The sequence below is a fragment of the Sceloporus undulatus genome, chromosome 5 (assembly GCF_019175285.1).
Source record: "Sceloporus undulatus isolate JIND9_A2432 ecotype Alabama chromosome 5, SceUnd_v1.1, whole genome shotgun sequence".
Taxonomy (NCBI): Eukaryota; Metazoa; Chordata; class Lepidosauria; order Squamata; family Phrynosomatidae; genus Sceloporus; species Sceloporus undulatus.
In genome coordinates, this window is record NC_056526.1 from 129,644,677 (window position 1) to 129,667,026 (window position 22,350).

Genomic DNA, 22,350 nt, shown 5'->3' on the forward strand with positions numbered 1-22,350 from the left:
GGTCAACTTAACTTGAACAACTCTATGGTCAACTTTAATCAAATGTTGCACCAAAGGACCTAGAGATTCCTAAAGAAAACACTCCACTAGGCAAAATTTGTAACTTCACCAGCACAATTCTATGGTCAATGTCTGCAGATGTTGTTAGTTGCAGTGTTTCCACATTCACAAGGGTCCTGTGCCCCTAACCTCAGTGAACATGGAGGGATGAGTGTGCATGTATGCCAGCAGACTGCAATTATCAGAGAAAGTCTAATGATACAGTGAATGTTTAACCTGCATTAACACTGGCTGGAAGAAGAATCCTCTGCCTTATATTTAAACCATTTAAACTTTCAGAAAGGGGAGAGAAGGAATTCAAAATAAATAGCTAAAGTACTAAATCTTGGCATCTAAAACGTATGATCAGTCAATCATCATGTGAATCTTGGCCAACTATGAGGATATCACTATATTAGAAAAGGATGAATGAAGAAGAATTAAAACAAAACAGGAACTTGGCTCAGATGGATATAGATGTAACTGGTTTCTTAATAGACGACTAAAGGAAAGATTTAACCAGGATTTAAAGGTACAAGGAATTGGGAAAGGAGAGATGAAATTGAAAAAGATAATTAATGAGGAAGGGAGGAATTAAATATCTATATTTTACAAATTCTTATTCAAATAAGACATGGAACAAGAGGTGATTAAACAGTGTGTGATAGATTGGTCAGAAGACATTGGGGCAAATATCCTTCTAAATCAATGGGAAAGAAACTGGAAGAAAAGATATAGGCCTGTTACAGACTGCCAAAATAAAGCTGCTTCGGGTCTCTTTGGAGGTATGCTATTTAAATGATGCATGGGTCCTAAGAGTTCGGTGGTCGCGCCAAAGCCACACTCCATTCCTAACCACTGGAGTGCAGCTTTGGTGCAGCTTCTGGATTCTTAGGGTGCATGCATCATTTAAACAGCATACCTCCAAAGAGACCCGAAGCAGCTTTATTTTGGCAGTCTGTAACAGGCCATAGATATACAAAAAACAGTGGGATAAGAGAAAATATGACAAAAATGCAATATCATTGGCATTTGACACCTTATAGGCTAGCAAAAAATAAACAAGAACACTAGAAACATCTGTTGGAAATGTGAAATGGAGGTTGGTACTCTTTTCCACTGTTGGTGGAGATGTAAGAGAGCTCGTGAATGTTGGTATTTAATTAACTTGAGAATTTCAGAGATTTTAAAAATAAAGTTAATCCAAGATCCTAAGATTTACTTGTTGAATATGTTAGAGCTTGAAGAAACTGAAAGGCAATATGGTAAACTGCTTTTTATATAGTTTGTGCTGCCAGAATCTCATATGCCTCAGAGTGGAAGAATGTTGAAATTCCATCATGTGATGAATGGCTAGGCAAGATATATGAATATATGGAGATAGATAGGTTGACAATTATAATAAGTAAGAAGCCACTTGAAGATTTCTTGAGGACTTGGGAACCTTTTCTAGAATATATGAAGAAAATTAAGGGGACTTTGGCAACAATACTTTTTGATTGAGAGGAGGGTCAGGCCACATTATTGTAAAGATATCAATTGTTTTATAAAGAAGTGTTATGCTGTATGAGGATTGATCACTAAGAGAAAAATTTATTATTATTATTATTTATTTATTATTAAGAAGCTGGATTTAAAAGGATGGAATAGGAGCCAGGGGTATTACTTAAGGAAGTAATATGATAATTAAAATTTTTGTAAATTTTGTTGGTCTAATATTGTTTGAAATTTTTTTAATGTTTAATAAAAAAAGACTTATGTGCATATTTGTTTTAAATGTTTGTGGAAACCAATAAAAATATTTTTTAAAAACCCCTCTGATTAGTCTCCTGTGCTGCTGGGGAATTTCAAGGGCAGCTTGTTGAGAACTACAGTGGGCTCTTCCCTTATGCGGGGATCCATTCTGGACACACATACACCCCACATAAGGGAAAAATGCATATGCTCAAGCCCCATTAGAAGTAATGGGGCTCGTGCTCACGGCACGTGCGCCAATACTTCTTCCGGGGCGCACAAGGGTTATTTCCAGCGCATCTTGCAGCATATACTGGAACCTGCGTAAGGCGCGCCCACATATGATGCAGGCACACTGTATACGGATTAAAACAGCTACTCTTGTTTACCCACCTACCTGCTGAAAATGTTACTCTGTACATTACAGGGCTGGCACTGGTTTCTAAAAGTTATGAAAATCCCCTGAACTACTGTAAAGTTTCTAGTATTCCAGTTTTACAGATAAATATTAAGGTTTGACTTGCTATCACAGAAAATCAAAGCAAAGCAAGAAATGCAAGTGTTTTTGTAAGTAATAATTTAAATCCCATGAAAGTCTGGAACACCAGACTATAAAATTGTTCAAGTTTTTGTTCACTGTGTTCTCATATAGTCATCTTGCCTTAATAGCTTCTTTATTCAAGCATTCCTGAAACAGAAAAAACTCTCAAACTCAACCTCTATTAGAAAAATAATTTGCATTTTAAAATGATATAAATACCAAATCAAAATATTGACCATATGGATCACTGTAACTAAAATGTTTGTATTAGGAAAACTTTCTACCCTTGTGTATTTTCATTTCTACTTACATGGTGCTGGCTTGAACAGTGAGGCTGTCCCAATGTGTGTCATTATCTGGAAGTTTAGGTCGCCTTTTGAAGGAACGAGCTGCTAGCAGTGCTTCTTGAGAAGAAGCAGCATCTCCCCCTCCTCCATGCCAGTTCAAAATCACACACCTGCCAGTCTCACTGCCTAGAAGCAAATCTACTGATGTGATCTGAAATACAAAAAGTATCAGTGGCATTTCTGCCTCCCTCATCCACTTTAATGCATTGCAAAGACATATGCAATTTTCTTCCAGGTTGTATTAACTTAAAATTGAGCCATAATGGCCATTATCTTGCCTGCCTGCAGTGAAATTCTGCTGATGCACAGTAATGTCCTGAAAGTTCTGTGCTGAGGGCCAATTTGACCCTTTGGATATAAACATTCAGCAATTTCTAACTTTTTGTATTGCCCATGGACAATTTATTCCATTTTCTGTTTTAGAAAAGACAGTATCATATGCCTTTTCAGTTTATTTATTCAGATGAACTGCATTCAACTAGATTTTGTTTTGCCTTTCAGATGTGCATAAAATGACAAGATTTAAAATTACAGATTTTAGAATACTGAGAACTCTGCTGTGTCTCATTTTTTGTTAACTCTACAATCTTCCACACAATTCACAACACCAAGTTCTGCAGCATCACAACTGACAATTACTGCAGTGAAAGATCTAGGCATATGATACTGTATTTTCTAAAACAGGAAATCACAGAATCAGTCTGCTAGTCTTTCACATACTCTTAATTTTAATCAATATTGCCACTAAACTTTTTAACACAGTATTTTTATATACTCGGTAAAGGCTTACCTCAATCTTCTTTCCCACATCCTCTGTTTTTGCCACAAATTTGAAAGTGAATTTCTTTGTTTTACCAGGAATAAGACACAATGTCTCCTGCATGGATGATTCCAGGATGTCACTTCTTTCACAGACTTCTTCCATTACACAATACTGGTTATATTCCTATGACAAAGAAAAAAGAAAGCAGAACAAAACATTTGTTATGTAAGAATGTCTGATTTAGTTAAATTATGTGAAATCTGACCACAACTTTTAGAGGTACAACTAAGAATACTAATCATGTATTGTAAACCAGCTTTCTGTTCTATTAATAATATTCCATTTTGTCCAAGCTGAGGCACTATGGTTAATAGCTTCAGAACAAGACAGGGTATGCAGCCATGGTTCTTTACATCCTTATGTGTTTCAAAGCCACAACATTTCCTAGTTGAAACAAAAATGGAAGCTGTCGTTACATGAAGAATTCCTGTTTTGCTCCTCTTCCTTTGAAGGAAGGACTAAAGGGACTCAGTACATATGCTAGGCTCCAACATATCTCAACTTTATTAAGCGAAGACATGACTGTACAAACCAACCTGCTTTACAGAATTAAAACTGCTAGAAAAAAATATAATTATCTTATCCATCCTTTCAAGAAGACATTAATTTAATTGGAAGAAAAAAGCTGTTGTTTTTAAAGTTACCTGATTATTAAAACTGACACACAGCTTAGAAAAACGGATAGGATGAGGGCAATCAGCTTTCAAGTATATATCAAACTGAACTGGTGAATCAACATGAAAACTTGGAGCATGAAATCTGGCTTTGCATTGCACTAGAATTTGGAAGAAAAGGAAAAATGCAGTGTTATTAAAATGACTTGTCAAATTACAATATTAGCCCAGTGACATGAACTTTGGTGGATTAGTTAAGAAAAAAATAGGCTACTTTGTGTTTGCTAGGGGGTAAGGAATGCACAGCTCTCCAGATTTCCATAAGGCCCTACCAGCTTGGCCAGTGATAAGGAATGATGGGAACAGTCGTTCACTAACGGTTTAAAAATAAAGAAAGCAAGCATCTGGAGAACTACAAAATCTCCACCTCTGTTCTATCTGAAGGTTGATTTAGTTATGCAAAAGTCAGAACTTCTGATATACTAAAGCACCACTGACCACTGAAAATGTAACATTTTTTCTACTGCAAAGATACTTTGCAATTTTCTTCATAACAAACATTTCCAATGCACAGTTATCTCTTCCGCCCATGTGCACATGATATCTATTTAGAATGTGGACTTCTATACAAATTTGACTGTTGCTCCCTCCCAATGGAGATTTTTTTCCTTCTCCAGAAGTCTTCCTTCTGAAACTTATTTTAATGGGTCACAGAAACACAATGCAGAAGTGGAGTTTATGAATCAAAATGATTAATAAAACAGACATCTAAGAAGGGAAAGAAAAGCAGATATAGCATAGGCCCGTTACAGACCGCCCAAAAGGGGCGGTCTTGGGCCGCTGCCGGTTGCAGCGCAGGGAAGCCGCTGCAGCCAAGCCACACAACTCCCCCGTGCTGTAAAAAAGGAGCGCGTTCTGGCAACCCGGAAGAGACGTCGCAAGTGCCAAAGCGCGCACTCGCGACGTCTCTTCCGGGTTTAGACGTCCGGACGCTGCACGTCCGTTACGTCAAGATGGCTGCACCCGTCTGTATAGGGCGCCGCCATCTTGCCGTACGGAATACGCACGAGGGGCAAGGCGCGTCCGGAAGCGCCGCCCCTTGCACGTATTCCTGGCGCAACGACTGGCGCCGCTTAGGCCCGTCTGTAAGGTGCCATAGTTCAGTTATTTCTCAAACCAGGGAGACACATCTTACATGAAAGAAGTCTACCATTTACAAGATTGTAAAAAAATATTTTCCTTTCTTTAGAGATGAGTCCCTATATTGGAAGAAAGGCAGGATATAAGAACATAAGGTAATAGAAATAAACCAAAAGATTTTTATACTGCCCTTCCACTTAAGATACTAGATCATTGAGAGTCCCTATACATTCTTGGGATGGCAGGTGGAGCAGCAGAATCCCTAAACAATCTGGCAATGATTTGCATACCAGAAATATAAATGACAGTATTGTAATACACCAGTGAATAATTACTACACTGAAACATGCATTTTATTATTTTTGCCAATTATCTGCATGCAAATGTTAAAAAAAACTTTTGTTAAAATTTTAAAAAACCTTTTGATACATACCAAATGGAACAAAATCTTGCACATCTATTGTAAAAATATTACTGCCTGCCAGAGAGACTCTATCAGCCCACAACTTTTGTGCAGCTTTCACAGAAGCAGGATCGCAATCAGGTTCTGGATCTGGGCTCTCATTCTGAATTCAATAAAAGAATATTTAACTAATTAGTTCTAGATGTAGATGATGTATATTTTGGGGACTATGTTAAAGGTGTTAAATTTTACATACTGACCATGAGAATCTTGATAAGATTCTTTTCTATCCGAGATTTTTGATCTTCTTTCAGAGTAGATGCTAACAAAAATAAAATAACATTCATAAATTATTTATTTATTAAAATATTTATATGTTGTCTCAAATCCAAAGATATGAGAGAGAATACTGCTTTATCTTCAGTTTGTAATGCAGGGTTACTCCTCGTTATGAGTTGTAAATATCTGCAAATGATCTAGCCTTCCCTAACTACTTCTTTGTCTGATGTGTAGAGCTACTCCTCCAATGCAGCAGGTAAGATCTGGTAAGTATTTCAACAATACCACTCCAGGCTGGAACTCTCACAAGACAACAAAACATAGATACTGGAAAGACTTATTACTCCTTGATAGCAGTACACCCACACACACTCTCAAACCCATCAATCCAGGAACAAACATACAGCTGTAAGCAACTCTACTTCCCAGAACCCTTCCTTGGATCCCACCCTCAGAGGGGTTTACTTTTCAAACAAGGAATAGTCCTCCATTCATCCTTTCCTTTGTCTAACCCTTCCTGTCCCTCCTGAAGCAGATTTCCAGCCATCTCTATTTCATTGCTTTGAGCTGGTGCTGCCTGAGAGAATCCAGTGGAAATTTTCTCCCAGACTGTCAAACATGCATGCACTATTGTAGGCCCTGAAACTACAAAATGGTCCTTAAAAATATAGGAAAACAATCCTTTTGACAATACTGTTTCATACAAAACATTAAGGGCCTATCAGTTTGCCCTTGCTTCAACTAAAAAGAAGTCAAACCAAAAAAGTTATTAACACAGAATTGAAATGCATTTCCTTACCCCTTCCCAGCAGCTCTAATGAGTATGTAATGTAATCTTTTATTTGTGCCATGAGATAGGAACATTTAAGGGCTGTAATCAGTATAGAAGTAAGGAGGGTCCACCATCCTTCACTACGGTAATCACACAAAACATAATCAAGCAGTCTGAAAGAAGATTCAGAAAGACAGCAATTAGGTACGTGAATGAACCTGACAACTCTTACCAGTTTAATAGGAAGTGAAAGAGATTAAACCTGTTCTGCTGATTATGAGGTGAGCATGACTCAAGATTGCTCTTGAAAGAGATGTGTCAAATGTCTTTGATTATAACCCAAAGTGTTTTGGGTACAGCGATATCACAGTCACACATTCCCACACTAAACTGATGGCCAGCACTGTTAGCTTGAAGTGCTAGTAAGCTCTTAGAGGGAAAGGGGAGGGGGCTGGATTCAGTCCCTTGACTTCTCACACACTTATGACATATAATTTCTGAGAGAACCAGCTGGTTGATTCTATTTACATAGAAGAAAGCAACCACAGATTCTAAATAATAGGTCAGGAAACAGGTACGAAGTATACAGTTCCTTTCTCTAAAAATGGGTAACTTTACAGCTCAAAACGTATTTGTATAAACCGAGAGCGCAGAAAATGCAGCCCAGGAACCATATGTGGCTCCAAGCCCCTATTCTGCTGCCCCTAAAACCTCCCAGGGGACTCCAAAAGACCAAAAATATACTGTAGCTGTCAAGCACTCCAAGCACCCTAACAGCCACAAAAATGTAGTTGCTTAATTAATTTCTGCCCTTAATACTTTCTATGATTTCACCACCACCCCACAAATGTGCCAAATGCCCGATTTCTGCTCAAGCAGAAAGTGATGTCATGTAGTTTTCTGTTCAGCCAAGACGTGCCACTTGCTAGTGAGCAGTGGGGCGAAACACAGACACCATCCTAGAATATATCAATGGACTTTAAATGAAAAATATATATTCTACTGAAAAAAATGCAATGCCCTTTCAACACAATTATGGACAATAGTTTCTGTCACTTAGTTAAGTTGCACAATTGTTTTGTTGTATGCCTTCACACTGTCTTAGACTTATGGTGACCTTAAGGTGAGTCTAGCATGGGATTTTCTTGGCAAGATTAATTCAGAGGAGGTTTGCCACCATTGCCTTCCTCTGAGGCTGAGAGAATGTGACTTGTCAAGGTCACCCAGTGGTTTTCCATGGCTGAGTGGGGATTTGAACTCTGGTCCCTAGAGTCACAGTCCACCGCTCAAACTATTGCTGGCTTTAAGTTGTCAAAAACTTACAGCTGTGCAGCAGGAAACATATAACATTATACTTACTTCAAAGCTTTGGTGTAATCTTTAGCACAGTAATATTCTTCACCCATCTGAACCACTGAAAAGAAGATCAGATTATTTGCAGTCATTATTTTCAAAATGTAAAAGGTATTTCAAATGTTTGGCTACCAACTCTCACTTACTCAAATGACTTTTCATCCTTGGACATTTGTACTTCTTGAATTGAGCAACTGCATTACTCAGCAAGGCAATTATTATCTCCTAGTAAATAAAAAATACTGGCATAACTATAATTATAGTTATTACAATCACAAAGTGTAAATACTGTTGAAATCTGACTTACAGAATGAAGAATCTTCTTCTCTTTCAGTTGTAGAGCCAAAATTCCTACTTTCTCCTTTTCAGAATCATTCAGATCAAAACCTGCATATGACAATGAAAAGTCCATTCTAATAAGCTTTGCCCAGTTTCAGAAGGAACTATATGCATTTGGTTGTTGTAACAGTTACATGCAAACCTAGTTCCAGTTAAAGAGTACTCAGATTTTAAACATTCTAAGCATTGGTGTATCTTAGGAGAAAGAATGTTCTAGAACTCAGCTATACTGTTTCTTGGCAACAACCCATTACCAGCAGCAATTCAGAAAAGCAGCACCTATTTTATTTATTTCTAATTTAGAAGCCAGGAACAATTATGTAAGTCTCCTATCAGACACTGGCAAGGTTTGCCTCTATCTGGAAATCAGTACATTCTAATCTTTAAATCCTATTTTGAACTCAACATTTAAAGCCAGAGGCTTAAATCAGTCATTCCAGTCCAAACCCACACATGTGCTCTGAAGTACACAATAGCTTTTCCATGTCCCATTTCTTTCCTGTCCCACTCATTTCAACAGAGGGACCAGATACAGGCATGCAGGTCTAATTCATCCACTGAAATGATTGGGGGAAGACATTACATGTGGGAGAGAACTAGATATGCAAAGAAATACCTCTATCTGTTTCAAAATGACAGACTGAAGTACACTGAATGTATCAAGAGCAGTGAATTCAATTATCAATGAAGTCAGTAAAAGAATGGTTTTCAAAAGTGTCCCCTTTGTAGAAACTGTTTCTGTTATACATTCTAAGGGACTTCAGAATGGCTTTCACTGAATGTCTTGTGAGCATTTTAGGAGAATCAGAGTTAACGAAAGACACTGCTCATATCTGCTCAGCTTCACCACTACCCTGCATTAACTGAAACTGTAACCTAGTACACAGCACAGCATTATAGGGTAATGTCAATAGTAATGGGTAAATTGTCTTTCATGGAAGCCTGGACTCCCATTACCAGGCTTCTCATAAAGGAATCTCTAATGAGCTAAATAGGGAATACAGGGCTCTCTAGAACATAGTTTAAAACACACCAGATTAACAGTTTGTTAATTAAGATTTTACAGTGGGCCCTTGGTATCCCCTGGGGTTTGGTTCCAGGATATGTTATCCATGAATGCTCAAATCTCATTAAATATACTGGTATAGTAGAATGGTGTCCCTTATATAAAATGCCAAAATCAAGGTTTACTTTTTGGAATTGTGTGATGTACGGCACAAGAAATATGGTGGAATCTGTGAATAAAGAATCCATGAGTACCAAGGGCCGGCTGTACTATTGTGCTGACTCAGTGGGCAAGAAACAGGAAAAAAAATTACTTAATATTCCCTGCCTCCATGGTCTTTGTCCGTAGAAGTCAAGCACTCCAGTTTGAGTTTCCAGAGGATCTGGACTGGGGTAGATTGCAGCAGGCTGTAAATTCAGCAGAGATAAAGTGAAAATGAATTGTGTGCCTGAAGTCCAAATCCAATATAATGTGGCACAAATGAGGGAGATGCACTTCTTAAACATAAAAGCACTAAACTGGAACACACATACAGATGCTTGAGCTTCTTGGAGTCAACAGAAATCATGTACGTCTCAGCATACATGGTTGTGTGTCTGTGTGTGTGCACACATGCAAACACATATACAGTGGTACCCCGGGTTACGAATTTAATTCGTTCCGCCGCCGCGTTCGTAACCCGAAATCCTTCGTAAGCCGAAAAAGCCATAGGCGCTAATAGCGAAAGCCGCGATTTCGTGCGAAAAAGCGCCGAAAAGCACCAAAAAATTTTTCGTAACCCGAAATAACCTTCGTAACCCGGAACAGTTTTTTTCTATGGATTTTTTTCGTAACCCGGAAATTTCGTAAGGCGGCGCATTCGTATCCCGGGGTACCACTGTACCTAAGTAGAACTTTCTTGGTATGGTTATGACCCTAGAAATTTCTAGACAATCTTGATGCACCAAGAGTTACAGCTTTATGGGAAATTCATTACAGCAATGATTCTTCACTATGAATTGAGAGGTTGAGAACAGTGACTTCTACACCTGATTTTTCCTATTCTGAATATTGCCTGTATATGTGTACTTTCAAGTTGCAGCTCAACTTACGGCAACCCCATGAATTTCATAAGATTTTCTTTGGCAAGGAATGAGATGGTTTTTCCAGTTCCATCCTCTGAAACGTAGCCTAGAGCACCCAGTATTCATTGGCAGTTTCCCCTCTAAGTACTAATCAGAGCTGACCATGCTTAGTTTCCAAGATCAGACAGGATCTGGTGCCTTTAAGGTATTACCTGATAATTTATTTGAAATTAAATAGGCAATAATAAGCTCTATTTGCACCCATATTTTTAATTGCCATGTTTAAAAGGTACTATTTTCACACTACCCAAATCCCCTAATTGTATTACCATACAGGAAACGCACGCTGCTGCATTTTACATAGTACAGTACGCTCGGGTCATATGCGGGCGCACTATAAGCGATTTTCAGCATATGCTGAAAACCGTGTGGGAGCGTGCGGGGCACAAGGGGCAGTGCATCCCATTGTGACTAATGGTGCATGTGCCCGTACTGTGCGCGCACCACCGCATGCACGAGCCCAATTCAGTTAAATGGGGCTTGAGTATGCGCAGTATTTGCTTTACGCGGGGGAGTCCGGAACAGATCCCCGCGTAAGGCAAAGGCAGACTGTACTGCAACTACAGCTAGTAGTGATGTTATGAGGAAGACTGGTCAGTGATTAACATCAACATTCACGCAATTGACCTAACATGTAGAAGCACAGTTAAACAGAACTCTGCATATAAAAACTAAAAGAAACCCACAGATGTGTAGAACGAAGAACAGTATAAGAATAAGGTTTTATGCTAGATCTTAAACAACTGTAAGACCACTTGTGACTCACCTCATGATTGCAGAGAGTAGTAGCTAATTGCTTTCGTTCTTGCGCATAGTATGCTCCTTGCTGATAATAAAAACCTGGATTTTGAGTTTGTATAGCTGTCAAACCTAGTTTAATAGCCTCATCAAACAAATCTCCAAAAGCTTGAAACCTGTTTTTAAAAAGCCCAAGACAAAGAGTTTACATTTTTCAAATACTGAGCTGAAAACAGAAGTAAACAATATACATCTCCTGACTTCCAAGGAGCCCGAGATTTTAACTTCAAAAAAGAAACTAAAATACCTCAAAGCAGCATGAACAAAAATCTTTCATGTTTCAATTCTCATGCTCTCTACATTTATTTCAAAATTTAGAAATAAAACTGAAGTGATCCCACTTGGCTAATTATCTGAAAGTTACCCACCACATATTTGCCATCTGTAATATTTACTACTCACTACACCAGGGTTAGGCAACCCTGCCTTTCCAGATGGTTTGAGCTATATCTCTATACCTGGCAGGTACAGCAAATTATAAAGCAATAATAGAAGTTGCATTCCAACAACAACCTGCAGTTTACTCTTGCATAACATGTATAGAGGTTGCTTGCATCTGGTTTCTTATAACTAAATAAGCAACAAAGGGGCAAAACACAAAGGCAAAAAGAAGCGCCTTCCAACTGCGTCGAAGGCATGCCAATTATAAGACACATGCCTCCAAAGCAGTCCTTTGGACCAGAGCAAAAATGAACAAGGATAATCTGGAAGTGCCAGGTGGCCACAGCAAGCACCAGGCATCATGCGGGCCATGTAGTTGGTGGGGTTTGGACCCACCTCTGGCCAGAGCTAATTAGGACCACTCGTTTGCACATGTCTGCTCTAGCCCTTAATTGAAATCTAGTGAATGATGTTTTTATTTTGAATTTCATGGATATGGTTCCCATTTCTTTTCCATGTGGTGTGATTAGTGCATACAACTATTTTTTACAAAGAGAATTAACTAATAGTTTTTTTTGTGATACATAATTGTTCAAATGGTCAAGTGCATCTCATATATATATATAAAGGTTTTTAATTTGTCATGTACAAACCAGTACTGTATTTAAAGCTAACAAATCAGGCTGCAGAGTCACTCCCTAAAAATCTAAAGAAAAAGCAGGAAGGCATCAGTTTAAGTGAAGGTATGTTACACACTTTACATTAGAAATGACATACACTATGAGATCTGCATGGAAAGGATGTCTGGAGCACAAAGACATGACATCTAAAGTATCAGCACAAGAAGAACTATAGGTGCGTTACAGACCGCCCAGAAGGGGTGGTCTGCCGCCACATTCATTTGCAGCGCGGAGGAGCCCCAGTGTCCAAACTGCGAGGCTCTTCCGCGCTGCAAATAAGAAGCGGCAAAATGGCGCTTCTCTTTGCGATGTGGATATGACGCCACGAGGTGCCAATGGCGCACTCGCAGCGTCATACATGCTGTGTGACGTGTAGATGCAGCACGTCCGCTACGTAAACATGGCGGCCCCCATGTGGAACGGGCACCGCCTTTTTGTACGTACTCGGTCCGTATTAGGGTTAGGGGCGTCCGGAAGTGACGCCCCTTTCCAATCCTAATACGGACCCAGTCCGTACTTTATGCCCGTTTGTAACGGGCCATAGTTTTTTGTGGGTTTTTTGGGCTATGTGGCCATGTTCTAGCAGAGTTTATTTCTGCCGTTTCGCCAGCATCTGTGGCTGGCAACTTCAGAGAATGTTTGCCTGGAGAGGACTTGGCTATATATATTGTGTGATCTGGAAAAGCAGGAGTGATTTGCAAGGAGAACCAAAATCATTTTTATCCAGTTTGCCATCTGGACCAGTTTCACTTTGGTTCACACTCGCTTATTCATTGTTTAGCTTTAGGCAAGTCATTAGTTCAGTGCCATCATATCGTCTTCTACATAACAGAACAGCACTTGTCACAAACTACAGGTAAAGCCAAGGCAAATGTGAGAAGATTAAGAAAAATGTTGCAAAGTTAAGCAACAGGTTAATCTTAGCTTGAATTGGCTCACATATTCATCAACAGCAGTTCTAAAATATACTTAGTAAAATCACATACTGTTTTGACATCCAGGCAGCATGCTCAAAAGCCAACTCCGCACTCCCTATTTTTTTCTTGCATAAGTCTATATGTTTTCTAAACTGTGCAATTGCATCCAGAGGTGTATTATGCTGAAAACAAAGGCGACAAATCTAAAGAGATGAAGTTAGAAAATTCAGGTTAAAATCTGTTGGTCAGATTCGCAACCATAACACAATACTATTGTGGTAAGTTAATATAACGATGCAACATATATGTTAATTTTATTATATTTTCTGTGATCTATTCCACCCTTTCCCACTTCATAATCTTTTCCTAATTGTTTCTCACTTTTAATACTGAAATTAATACTCTCTACCAGGCCTCATTTTTTCATTATTTAATATTTTCTTAGAGAGGAATAAGTTGACACTGGTAGGCAATGGGTAGATTCAGGAACACAAAACTCATATGCATTTAATTGACATAGTTTATGTAATTTTCTATATATCTTTCAGCACTGTAGGCACAAGCCCCCACCTTAGCAGGGATCATTTGCAGGGCTAAGAATGGGGAAGCATCAGGAGCTGCCATTGGTCTTGCTACTGGCTTTGCCCCTAGAAACTTACATATTATTTTCATGTATCTAAGGGAGGTTCCTCCCCATATGGATGTCACAGAGTATAGGATTCACTCCAGTCCACCTGGGAGGGATATAGAGAAATCCTTGGTACCACCCAGGCAATCTGTTTTCAAATTCGTTGCTGCTCATCCACCTCATGTTTCACAATTTTTCAGGTGCTCTGTTTGACGTTGCATCTATTCTGAACTGTCACTTGCTAATTTAATTCTGTTTTCTTTGTCACAGCTTTGGCTATGCGTGTAGGGCTTGAGCCAATTTTGGAGGGGCAGAATCTACATGCTCATCTCTCCCTGTTTGTTCAGGGCTTCCCTTAAGTCATCTTGGTGGTGCAGACTAACACAGGCCAAGATCAAAGAATGTTTGACAAGCATCAGTCCCAAGTGAAAGGAAAACTACACCGTGGCTGGTGGACACATGGATTCCATGATGTTACTCCAGGGGTTACCTCTCAGAGGAGTCAGGTTTAATGGGCAGGGATAATGGGCAAATTGTCCAATTGTTGGATTCTGGCCTTGTAGCCGGCCAAGTGTATGCAAGCCAAATTAATAAAATTGCAGACCTATTTTTTCCAAGTATCATGTGTTCTTGTGTCTAGATCCCTGCACCCTCTCAAGCTAGACCTCTAAATCACATTAATAAACGCAAATTTTCACAAGTTTCAATCCATAATTTTGTACCTCTTTTGGTTCCCACTGCTAAGGCAAGGCCATCTTCAGCCACAGTCACCATCTTCAGATTTTTTTAAAAAAAATGCTTCCCCTTGATTTAGAGACCCAGAGATCCCCACTTATCAATACAGAAGTTGTATGGTACCTGTTTTGTTTTGTTTTCTAAATGGTTTCTAGCTTCTCTGTCTTTAAAATTAAATTAAGTTACCTTGTAATTTATAAATCCTGCCATAGTCTTGATTTCCAGCATATTTGTTTCATGAGCTCTCAATTCATGTACAAGGTTATATGCGGTTCTGTAGTTTCTAAATAAGAATTGAAGAAGATATCATGAACATACAATCCAAAAGGATCCAGAAGTAATGTAACAAATTACTGTGTTGCTCATTTTCCTCAGCATGAAGGAATAATCAGTCCTTCTAGGATACAAACATCATGCTAAAGCTCCTCGAAATTTGATCAAAGGGAGGCATGATAATCCTCCTTGAATCCTTCAGTTGGATCACTGTGGACCATCTCTCAGGTAACTATTCAAGGAAAGAAACCAGTACTTCAGAGAACTGTCCACCTGCTGAAGTAAATGTAAGCTTTTTGGAATTCAAGGGATGCACTAGGCTCTCAGGTAAAGTTCCTTCATGAGTCACGATGCAACAACATATTGCATGACAGGGTGGACTGCATACATATGGCACAGCAGCATACTGTTCAAAGAAAGACAACAGAACAATGCTTTCTCATGCTCTGTCTCGCATCCCCATTCCTTCTGAAAGTGGACAAGGCCCTATCTTTATAATATTTCAGCCCTGCATAAGAGTACTTACTTTAGGGCATTCTGTGTATCTTGTTTCAGCTCACTGAAGAATGCTATTTTGAACTGATGTCTAACAAACAAAAGCTGTAACACAGAAAAATTACAATATTTCAGAACAATGATGCTAATTTTAATGTGACCTTCAACACAGGTAGCAGCAATTGCATCAACACCAATCTCACACTATCCCAAAACACAAGAAATTGAAGGCACTTACAGTATTTCAATAGGTGTTTTAAATGTGAAATTTATTTTTACTATGTATCTTTTATTCTTATTTCTGTTAAGTCAGCACACTGCCTCTAAGTGATGGCTATATTTTTATTAGTTTTTAAGACACACTGTACTTACATTCTTATATTGATTATTATTATCTGGGATACCATTCTGGATACTTTTAGTAGAAGTTGTTACCCCCGAGTCTAGCCCTTTGCATCCCTCCTGTTTTTCAATATCAAGTTGACATCAAAAAGTTGATATCAAAAGGGATTTTTAAGACATGTATATAAGGTGATCTTACATTAGAAATGACATACACTATGAGATCTGCATGGAAAGGATGTCTGGAGCACAAAGACATGACATCTAAAGTATCAGCACAAGAAGAACTGAGAAGCTCAAGAGCACATGGCCTAGGTAGATCAATCAAGATTGGAATCTGCATAATCCCTTCATTGATAGGAATGATGGTGGGTGATAGAACTGGTTTTTGCAAAATTACAAATGTCCCTCTGTAGGAAATACTCCATTGTCCAGAGACATTTGCCCTTATTGTTCAGACATTTAGAAGTTCTCTTCTCATTTTTCTCTCCTGGAAACTTCATTTTAATCCCAAAACCTGCCCCAGGATACATTCTGCTCTATAAACATGTCTGCAAAGGCACCTGCAATTTGATCTCACCTGTGATTCAGATCAACACCCTTTGTCAGTATCTTGCTTGACTCCTCAGCATTGCTGGCACTTGCTCAGCCACTTTCATCTCATAGAATCCCGGCTAGAACCTCCTCTTCTGAAACCAGCAAAGTATCACCCCCTGCAATTCCTTAAGTTATTATCTGCTGCCACCTTTTATACAGTTAGTTCTTGAATGTGTGTGAGTCTTTTGTATGAATGGTGATCACCTGTTGTCTGTAAATAAAACTACATTTGGACCCTGCATTCTGGAGTTCTGTTACTTGAACCAGTATGCACAAGGCTGATCCCTGATTTAGTTGCCCAAGCCCTCTCAGCAATTTCACTGAGCTAATAAAATTTCCCCTATTAAATATTGATTGTGGGTGACTGGCATTTGGGGTAACAAAATACAGGAAATAAATAGATTATTACCTCCCAGACATGCTTTTGAATCTTCCTCCTATTTTCCCCTCCCTTATCTCTGAAACATGCACATAAAGACAGAGTTCATTTTCTATTTTTCAATGTCCACAGAGTGAAAGACAACATTAAAGTAAGGAAATATCAGCTAACTTTTACCAAGGATCAATAAACCTTTCTGCTGAAACAGAGAATACAAGTTTTTGATGCTAGAAAATCCACTGAAGTCTGACTACTGGGAACATTACATGAAAAACCGAATTCCATCTTTTACACAACAAATTTTGTACCTCCAAATACGCCTGTAAATAATTTAGTAACGATTTTTAACTATACCTGATGCGTTGTTTTGTTTAGATATTCTTTATGGGATTTCACCCTTCGAATTTCTGTGTAGTAATAGGTCTGTGCATGCTCATAGAAAGCATTCTCTAGCCTATGGAAAAAATACCAAATACCTTTCTTTGAAAAAAAAAAAGCTAAAGTCAAAGAACATATTCAGCACATACAGAAAGCAAGCTACAGCTAGGAATAAGTATGTACACTCTAAAAATAAAGACTTAAATTCAGTTGTTCTTGTCATCTGAAAAGACCCACTGAATCAGTGGAGATTATACAATGGAGTTAATACAATTTACAAAATCCCCTTCAATTCCATGCATCTACTCTAGTTGGGACTAGCTGCTAGCAAAACAATCAGTGCCTAGAATGAATCTTTGATGAGATTCCACATAATTTTTCAAAGTTCACCCCAACTATATTTAACAATTTACACAAAACTGCAATGAAGTCAATTTTGGGGATATTACAGAAAAAACATAACAAGAAATAGAAGATATTCCTATTCATGAAAATGAGATTCATGATACTTATCTAAACTACTAACTACCTTGCTTTTAGGGATCTTGTGTTTAGTATCCTGCCTTATAAGTCAGGGTCATTCATAAGTCATTCAGTACCCTGCCTTTATCAAGAACACCAATAGAAAGTTCTACCTTTCACATTATTTACTTACCGTATAATATACCCTACAAGGTGATCAGTGTGTGGCAAAACAAAGAGCGATTTTCCAGACAGATCACAAGCATTGCATAATGCTGCTGCCCTTTCCGAAGCAATAACATCTTCTCCTAAGAGATCACACAAGCATAATAACAAGTGGTATGACCAACCTTAATTTGCAGTTTTCATAAATTTTACTCAGCTACCTCTACAAAGCAACAAATACCATCTAGTTGGTTGAAAATTTTATAGATTAATCAACCACTCCAGAGAGTGATTGTAAGATGTATGTAGTTCACCTCACAAAAGAGAATACCAATTCACCCATAACCTATCAAACTCTTTACAGCCATTATAATCACAGTGCTCCTCTATTCTACATTACCATGGATTATATCAGCTAGAACAATTTTCTGATGTAAGAGGTGGGAACTTGAGCCCTCTAGACATTATTGCACTGCAACTCCCATCACATCTCACTGCTGAATGCATGCTGCTTGGGGCTGATGAGATGTGGTGTCAACACAGGTTCCTTAGCCTTAGTCTGAATCAATAATAGCAACATCGTAAAAACCTAAATATTCATAGGCTGTGACAGCTCATCTATGATTCAGTTTAACCTGCATCTCTGAAGTGAGTTTTTCTACTCTACAATAGTGAGGGGAATTGGCTCAATGAACATGTCTCTCCAGGACATTTTGCATGTTGAAAAAGAAGCAAAATAGACCATTAGGAACCTTAAATACATTTTGAACTTGTAATCTACTGGAACAGACACACAAAAAATGCAAAGTTATAATTTACTTCTAAAACATTATTATTAAAGGGTTTTGATATGAATTTTAAAAGTTGAAGGAATGTTTCCTGTGTTCCGACTCCTGCACTTACAAGCCTTATTGGAAGATAGGGGTATTCTCAGAAACAATGTAGGTTTACAGAACTACTGAAAAGCATCAGTGCAGTTTAAGCGATGCAGTTAAAGCAGTCTCAAACTGGATTATTTCTGCAGTGTGTTTTGGACCACAGTTTCAATATTGTTTAAAATGCTGAATGCTACAGCCACCAATACTGTACTACAATCTCCCCCCAAAATAAGACCAATGTGAGGGAGCCCTTAGGTTCTAAAACAATGGATTTATTAAAATGTCTCCTCCTTTAAAATGTTCTAAAGATCCTTCTTATTAGAATACTCTATTATCCGAACACTGTGCACTATAAAGGGTAGTTCTGCTACGCAACATTTTCAGCCTACAGTTTATAGGAAGTAATTTTCCTACTGCCCCCATTGTTTACAATTCTGTATTCTAAACAAAAAGTAACTATGGGTCAAAGCAGACAGACCAGAAGAAGTGGTCTCTGGCCCCTCTGGTGCTGATTGTGCTGGGACTTTGGTGAACAGACCTGAAATGGGCTGCCACTGCAGTCCCAAATGGGCCACTGGCAGGAGCAGATTTAATCCGCTCCTGCAAAGTCTAGCTCCTGCCACCTTGGCATGGTTTCAGAGCTGCTTCCAGCCAATTTTGGGGGGTGCGTCATCTGAACACCATACCCCTGAAGCCACCAGAAGCCACTTCTTTTGGCCCAAATGTTTTGGACCTATGTCACAACTTAAGACTGCTATGTTCATACATTTCAAAGCCAATCACTTCAGCTTCCAACTCAAATTTACTTTAAAGTGTACTTTACCTGGCGGTAATGGTGTTTTCTTCTGAATCAAAACTACTGCAACTTTTGTGTTTCGTCCCTGCAGACTCTGCCTATAAGAACAATGCCAAACTCAGGACTGTAAATACTCAAACATTTATGTCTCCAAAAACATCTTATATATTAAAGAATTATGTGAAGTAAAACCTAATCCACTTATCTCGCACTTGCCACTTATTTCAGATTTCTTAACAGGAATCACTGAAGTAATCTAAGAGTAGCGTTACAGATATTGCAGTTTTTTACTTTAAAGGTGCTCTCACATACTTAAGATAGCAGTATCTATTCTAAATGTGGGGGGGGAAATGAAATATAAAGTTTTACAATGCAACTTTTATTTGCCATAAATCATTAGTAAGAAATGGTTAATAATCAAGAAATCAACTGACATTATACCTGACAATTTCAACTCTAGTAGCACATTCTGATTGTTTTTCTTTCCACTGTGGTTCATCCCAGTCCAGCTCATAGAAAACGACAACAAGGGCAGGAACCATATTCAGATGTTTGTTCATCCAACCAGTCTTCAAGATACCTTTTGGAATGTACCATTCATATGATGTTCTCTGCAAGTATCGACAAACTTAAAAAGAGCTGTTCTGTGTGTTCGTACATGCACAAAGGCAATTCTTATACATTTATGCCAGACCTTAAGCATTTCCCTTTTTCCTATCACTTCTGGTCATGCTTACTGGAGGGAACAAAACCCTTGTCTTCCCCAGACTAATTAGTAGTACTGCAGTCTTAAAAAACATTTCACTAAAACTCAAGGGAATTTAGTTCTGAATAAAAAAATAAGATTACATTATATAGTATCACTGGCTGTGTCTGCACTGCAGAAATAACTCAGGGGTCATTCCCTCTACGAAAAGTTGTGAATCCTGATTCGAGCTATATGCCCCTAGTTCCCGCTGGAAATCAATCCTGATCCTCATTTGATCGATTCCAGGGGAAATAAAGCGGAGCAAATGCAAAAAGCCCAGGGTTTTTTGGTAGCAGTTATTTTGAAGTTCTTTTGAGAAGGATCGGTTCTGATGCGATTCCTAACAGTGGGAACGCCAGATCAGAATCGATTCTTTCTGAGGGGAGGGACAAATGGCAGAGGGGTGATGTTTTGACAGATCCACAATTTCCTCCCCTTGCAGTGCTGCCTGTGTACTTGTGTTTTCTTTTTAATTAAATTGATAGAATATGTGATTGACAGAATACGCGATTGTTTGATTTTGTAACTACTTTGAAGGCAAGGAGGGACAAATGGCAGAGGAGGGACATTTTGACAGATCCACCATTTCCCCCCTTGCAGCACTGCCTGTGTATTTGTGTGTGTTTTTTAATTAAATTTATAGAATATGTGATTGATAGAATATGCAATCGTTTGATTTTGTAACTACTTGCAAGGCAAGTAGTTGTAAAATCAATCAAAAATCACACACACACACAAGCATTGTCCTCCCTTTCATCCTCTTCCTCTGTCCCCCCAGTGCTTTCCTTCCTTCCCCGCTTGGCCTCCTTGTTTCCCTAGTGCCTGCTCGCAGTTCCCAGCCTTGGCTCTTTCTCCCCGCCGGCTTGTGCTCCATCGCCGATTTGAAGCAGCACAAATGGGGACGAAAAAAGAAAACAGATTCAAGTGGCAAAACAAAAAATCCCCAATAGTGAGAACGAAGGATCTTTTGAAATTGGTTACAAACACAGAGTGGATCCGAATCACAACCCGTGTTATTCTGCCAGTGGGAATGAGCCCTCAGTTTGATATCCATGGCTAAATGCTATGGAATTCTGGGAACTGTGGTTTCTTGTGGAGCCAGTGTTCCCTGACAGGGAAGGCTAAATGTCTCCCAAAAACTACATTTCCAGAATTCCATAGCATTGAGTCATGGCAGTTAAAGTGGTGTCAACCTGGATTTTTTCTGCAGTGCAGAAGCAGCCTCTGAATTGCTTCACTAATGGTGCACACCAATGGCATGTTTTGCTTTATAAAGAGGAAGGTCTCCAGCCTATTTAACAACTGAAAGCAATCTGTTTTATAAATCAACTCACTTCATAGTTTTGAGCCTTGAGTACAATTCTGTACTTACTTTTGAAACTACAGTATTCTTTAACAATGTTAACTCAATCTTTTAAACAATCTTCAAGGGAAAAACTTACAGTGCGCCCTTGGTTTACGTGGGGGATCCGTTCCGGACCCCCCCCCCCCCGCGTAAGCCAAACACGGCGCATGCTCAAGTCCTATTAAAGTGAATGGGGCTCGTGCATGCAGTAGTGCGGTGGTGTTGCGGCACACGTGCATGCGCCCCATTCATCTGAATGGGATGCGCTGCCCTTGCACCCCGTGCGCTCCCTCGCAGCTTTGCACGTAAGCTCAAAGCTGTGTATAGCGCACCCACGTATAACGCGGGCGCACTGTATTACTCAAACATTCAAAAATCAGCATAAAATACAAGGGATTCTCAGTAAACACAACACTTGATTTTCTGCTAAGACTTTGAGCCATACCTTTGTTCTGCATTTAGGATACTCATGATCACCAGGTAGTACTTTAAAAGAAATTGGCACTCTATCCGCTCTCCTGTTTGCACAAAAGGCATCCCAAACTGCTCGATGAACAGCGTTATATACTACATCCAAGCCTGTGAGCGTAACAAAAGCCATTGGCCGGCAACATAACTCCACTGGGAAGTCCCACTGGGAAGGGCTCATCTTGACACCTTGTCAGAATACCTAAAATATTAAACATAAAAATAAGCAAAATATTAAGCGTGTATATATTCAATATAATATCCCAACATATATTTTGGGTTTAAGAAAAGAACACAAATAATATGACACACTTGAAAAGAAAAAAGGCAGCACTCTTTTCTGTGAGATGTGACTAAACACTTCTGCTATC

The 22,350-nt window shown here is 38.9% G+C and overlaps 2 protein-coding genes across 4 annotated transcripts in view; both read right to left on the reverse strand.

Moving 5' to 3' along the window:
- The window catches only part of STOX2 (storkhead box 2), a 337,882-nt gene that overhangs the window by 210,368 nt on the left and 105,164 nt on the right, over positions 1 to 22,350 (reverse strand). The gene's annotated exons all lie outside the window — the stretch shown is intronic.
- TRAPPC11 (trafficking protein particle complex subunit 11) overlaps positions 1 to 22,350 on the reverse strand; it is a 39,498-nt gene that overhangs the window by 16,023 nt on the left and 1,125 nt on the right. For 2 of the 3 annotated variants that reach the window (XR_006103981.1, XM_042467223.1), the window contains exons 2-20: positions 21,957 to 22,181; positions 19,860 to 20,029; positions 19,446 to 19,516; positions 17,773 to 17,887; positions 17,094 to 17,193; positions 15,453 to 15,526; positions 14,840 to 14,936; positions 13,360 to 13,493; positions 11,281 to 11,428; positions 9,704 to 9,797; positions 8,353 to 8,432; positions 8,192 to 8,270; positions 8,052 to 8,106; positions 6,720 to 6,865; positions 5,902 to 5,963; positions 5,672 to 5,804; positions 4,129 to 4,259; positions 3,452 to 3,607; positions 2,625 to 2,812 (exon numbers count right to left, since the gene is read on the reverse strand). Coding sequence is in view for 2 of the 3 variants with exons in the window: in XM_042467223.1 (XP_042323157.1) it covers positions 2,625 to 2,812; positions 3,452 to 3,607; positions 4,129 to 4,259; positions 5,672 to 5,804; positions 5,902 to 5,963; positions 6,720 to 6,865; positions 8,052 to 8,106; positions 8,192 to 8,270; positions 8,353 to 8,432; positions 9,704 to 9,797; positions 11,281 to 11,428; positions 13,360 to 13,493; positions 14,840 to 14,936; positions 15,453 to 15,526; positions 17,094 to 17,193; positions 17,773 to 17,887; positions 19,446 to 19,516; positions 19,860 to 20,029; positions 21,957 to 22,160 (2,237 nt within the window). In the remaining variant the exon portion in view is untranslated. The remainder of the gene's footprint in view (positions 1 to 2,624; positions 2,813 to 3,451; positions 3,608 to 4,128; positions 4,260 to 5,671; positions 5,805 to 5,901; positions 5,964 to 6,719; positions 6,866 to 8,051; positions 8,107 to 8,191; positions 8,271 to 8,352; positions 8,433 to 9,703; positions 9,798 to 11,280; positions 11,429 to 13,359; positions 13,494 to 14,839; positions 14,937 to 15,452; positions 15,527 to 17,093; positions 17,194 to 17,772; positions 17,888 to 19,445; positions 19,517 to 19,859; positions 20,030 to 21,956; positions 22,182 to 22,350) is intronic. The other variant, XM_042467224.1, reaches the window with a different exon arrangement.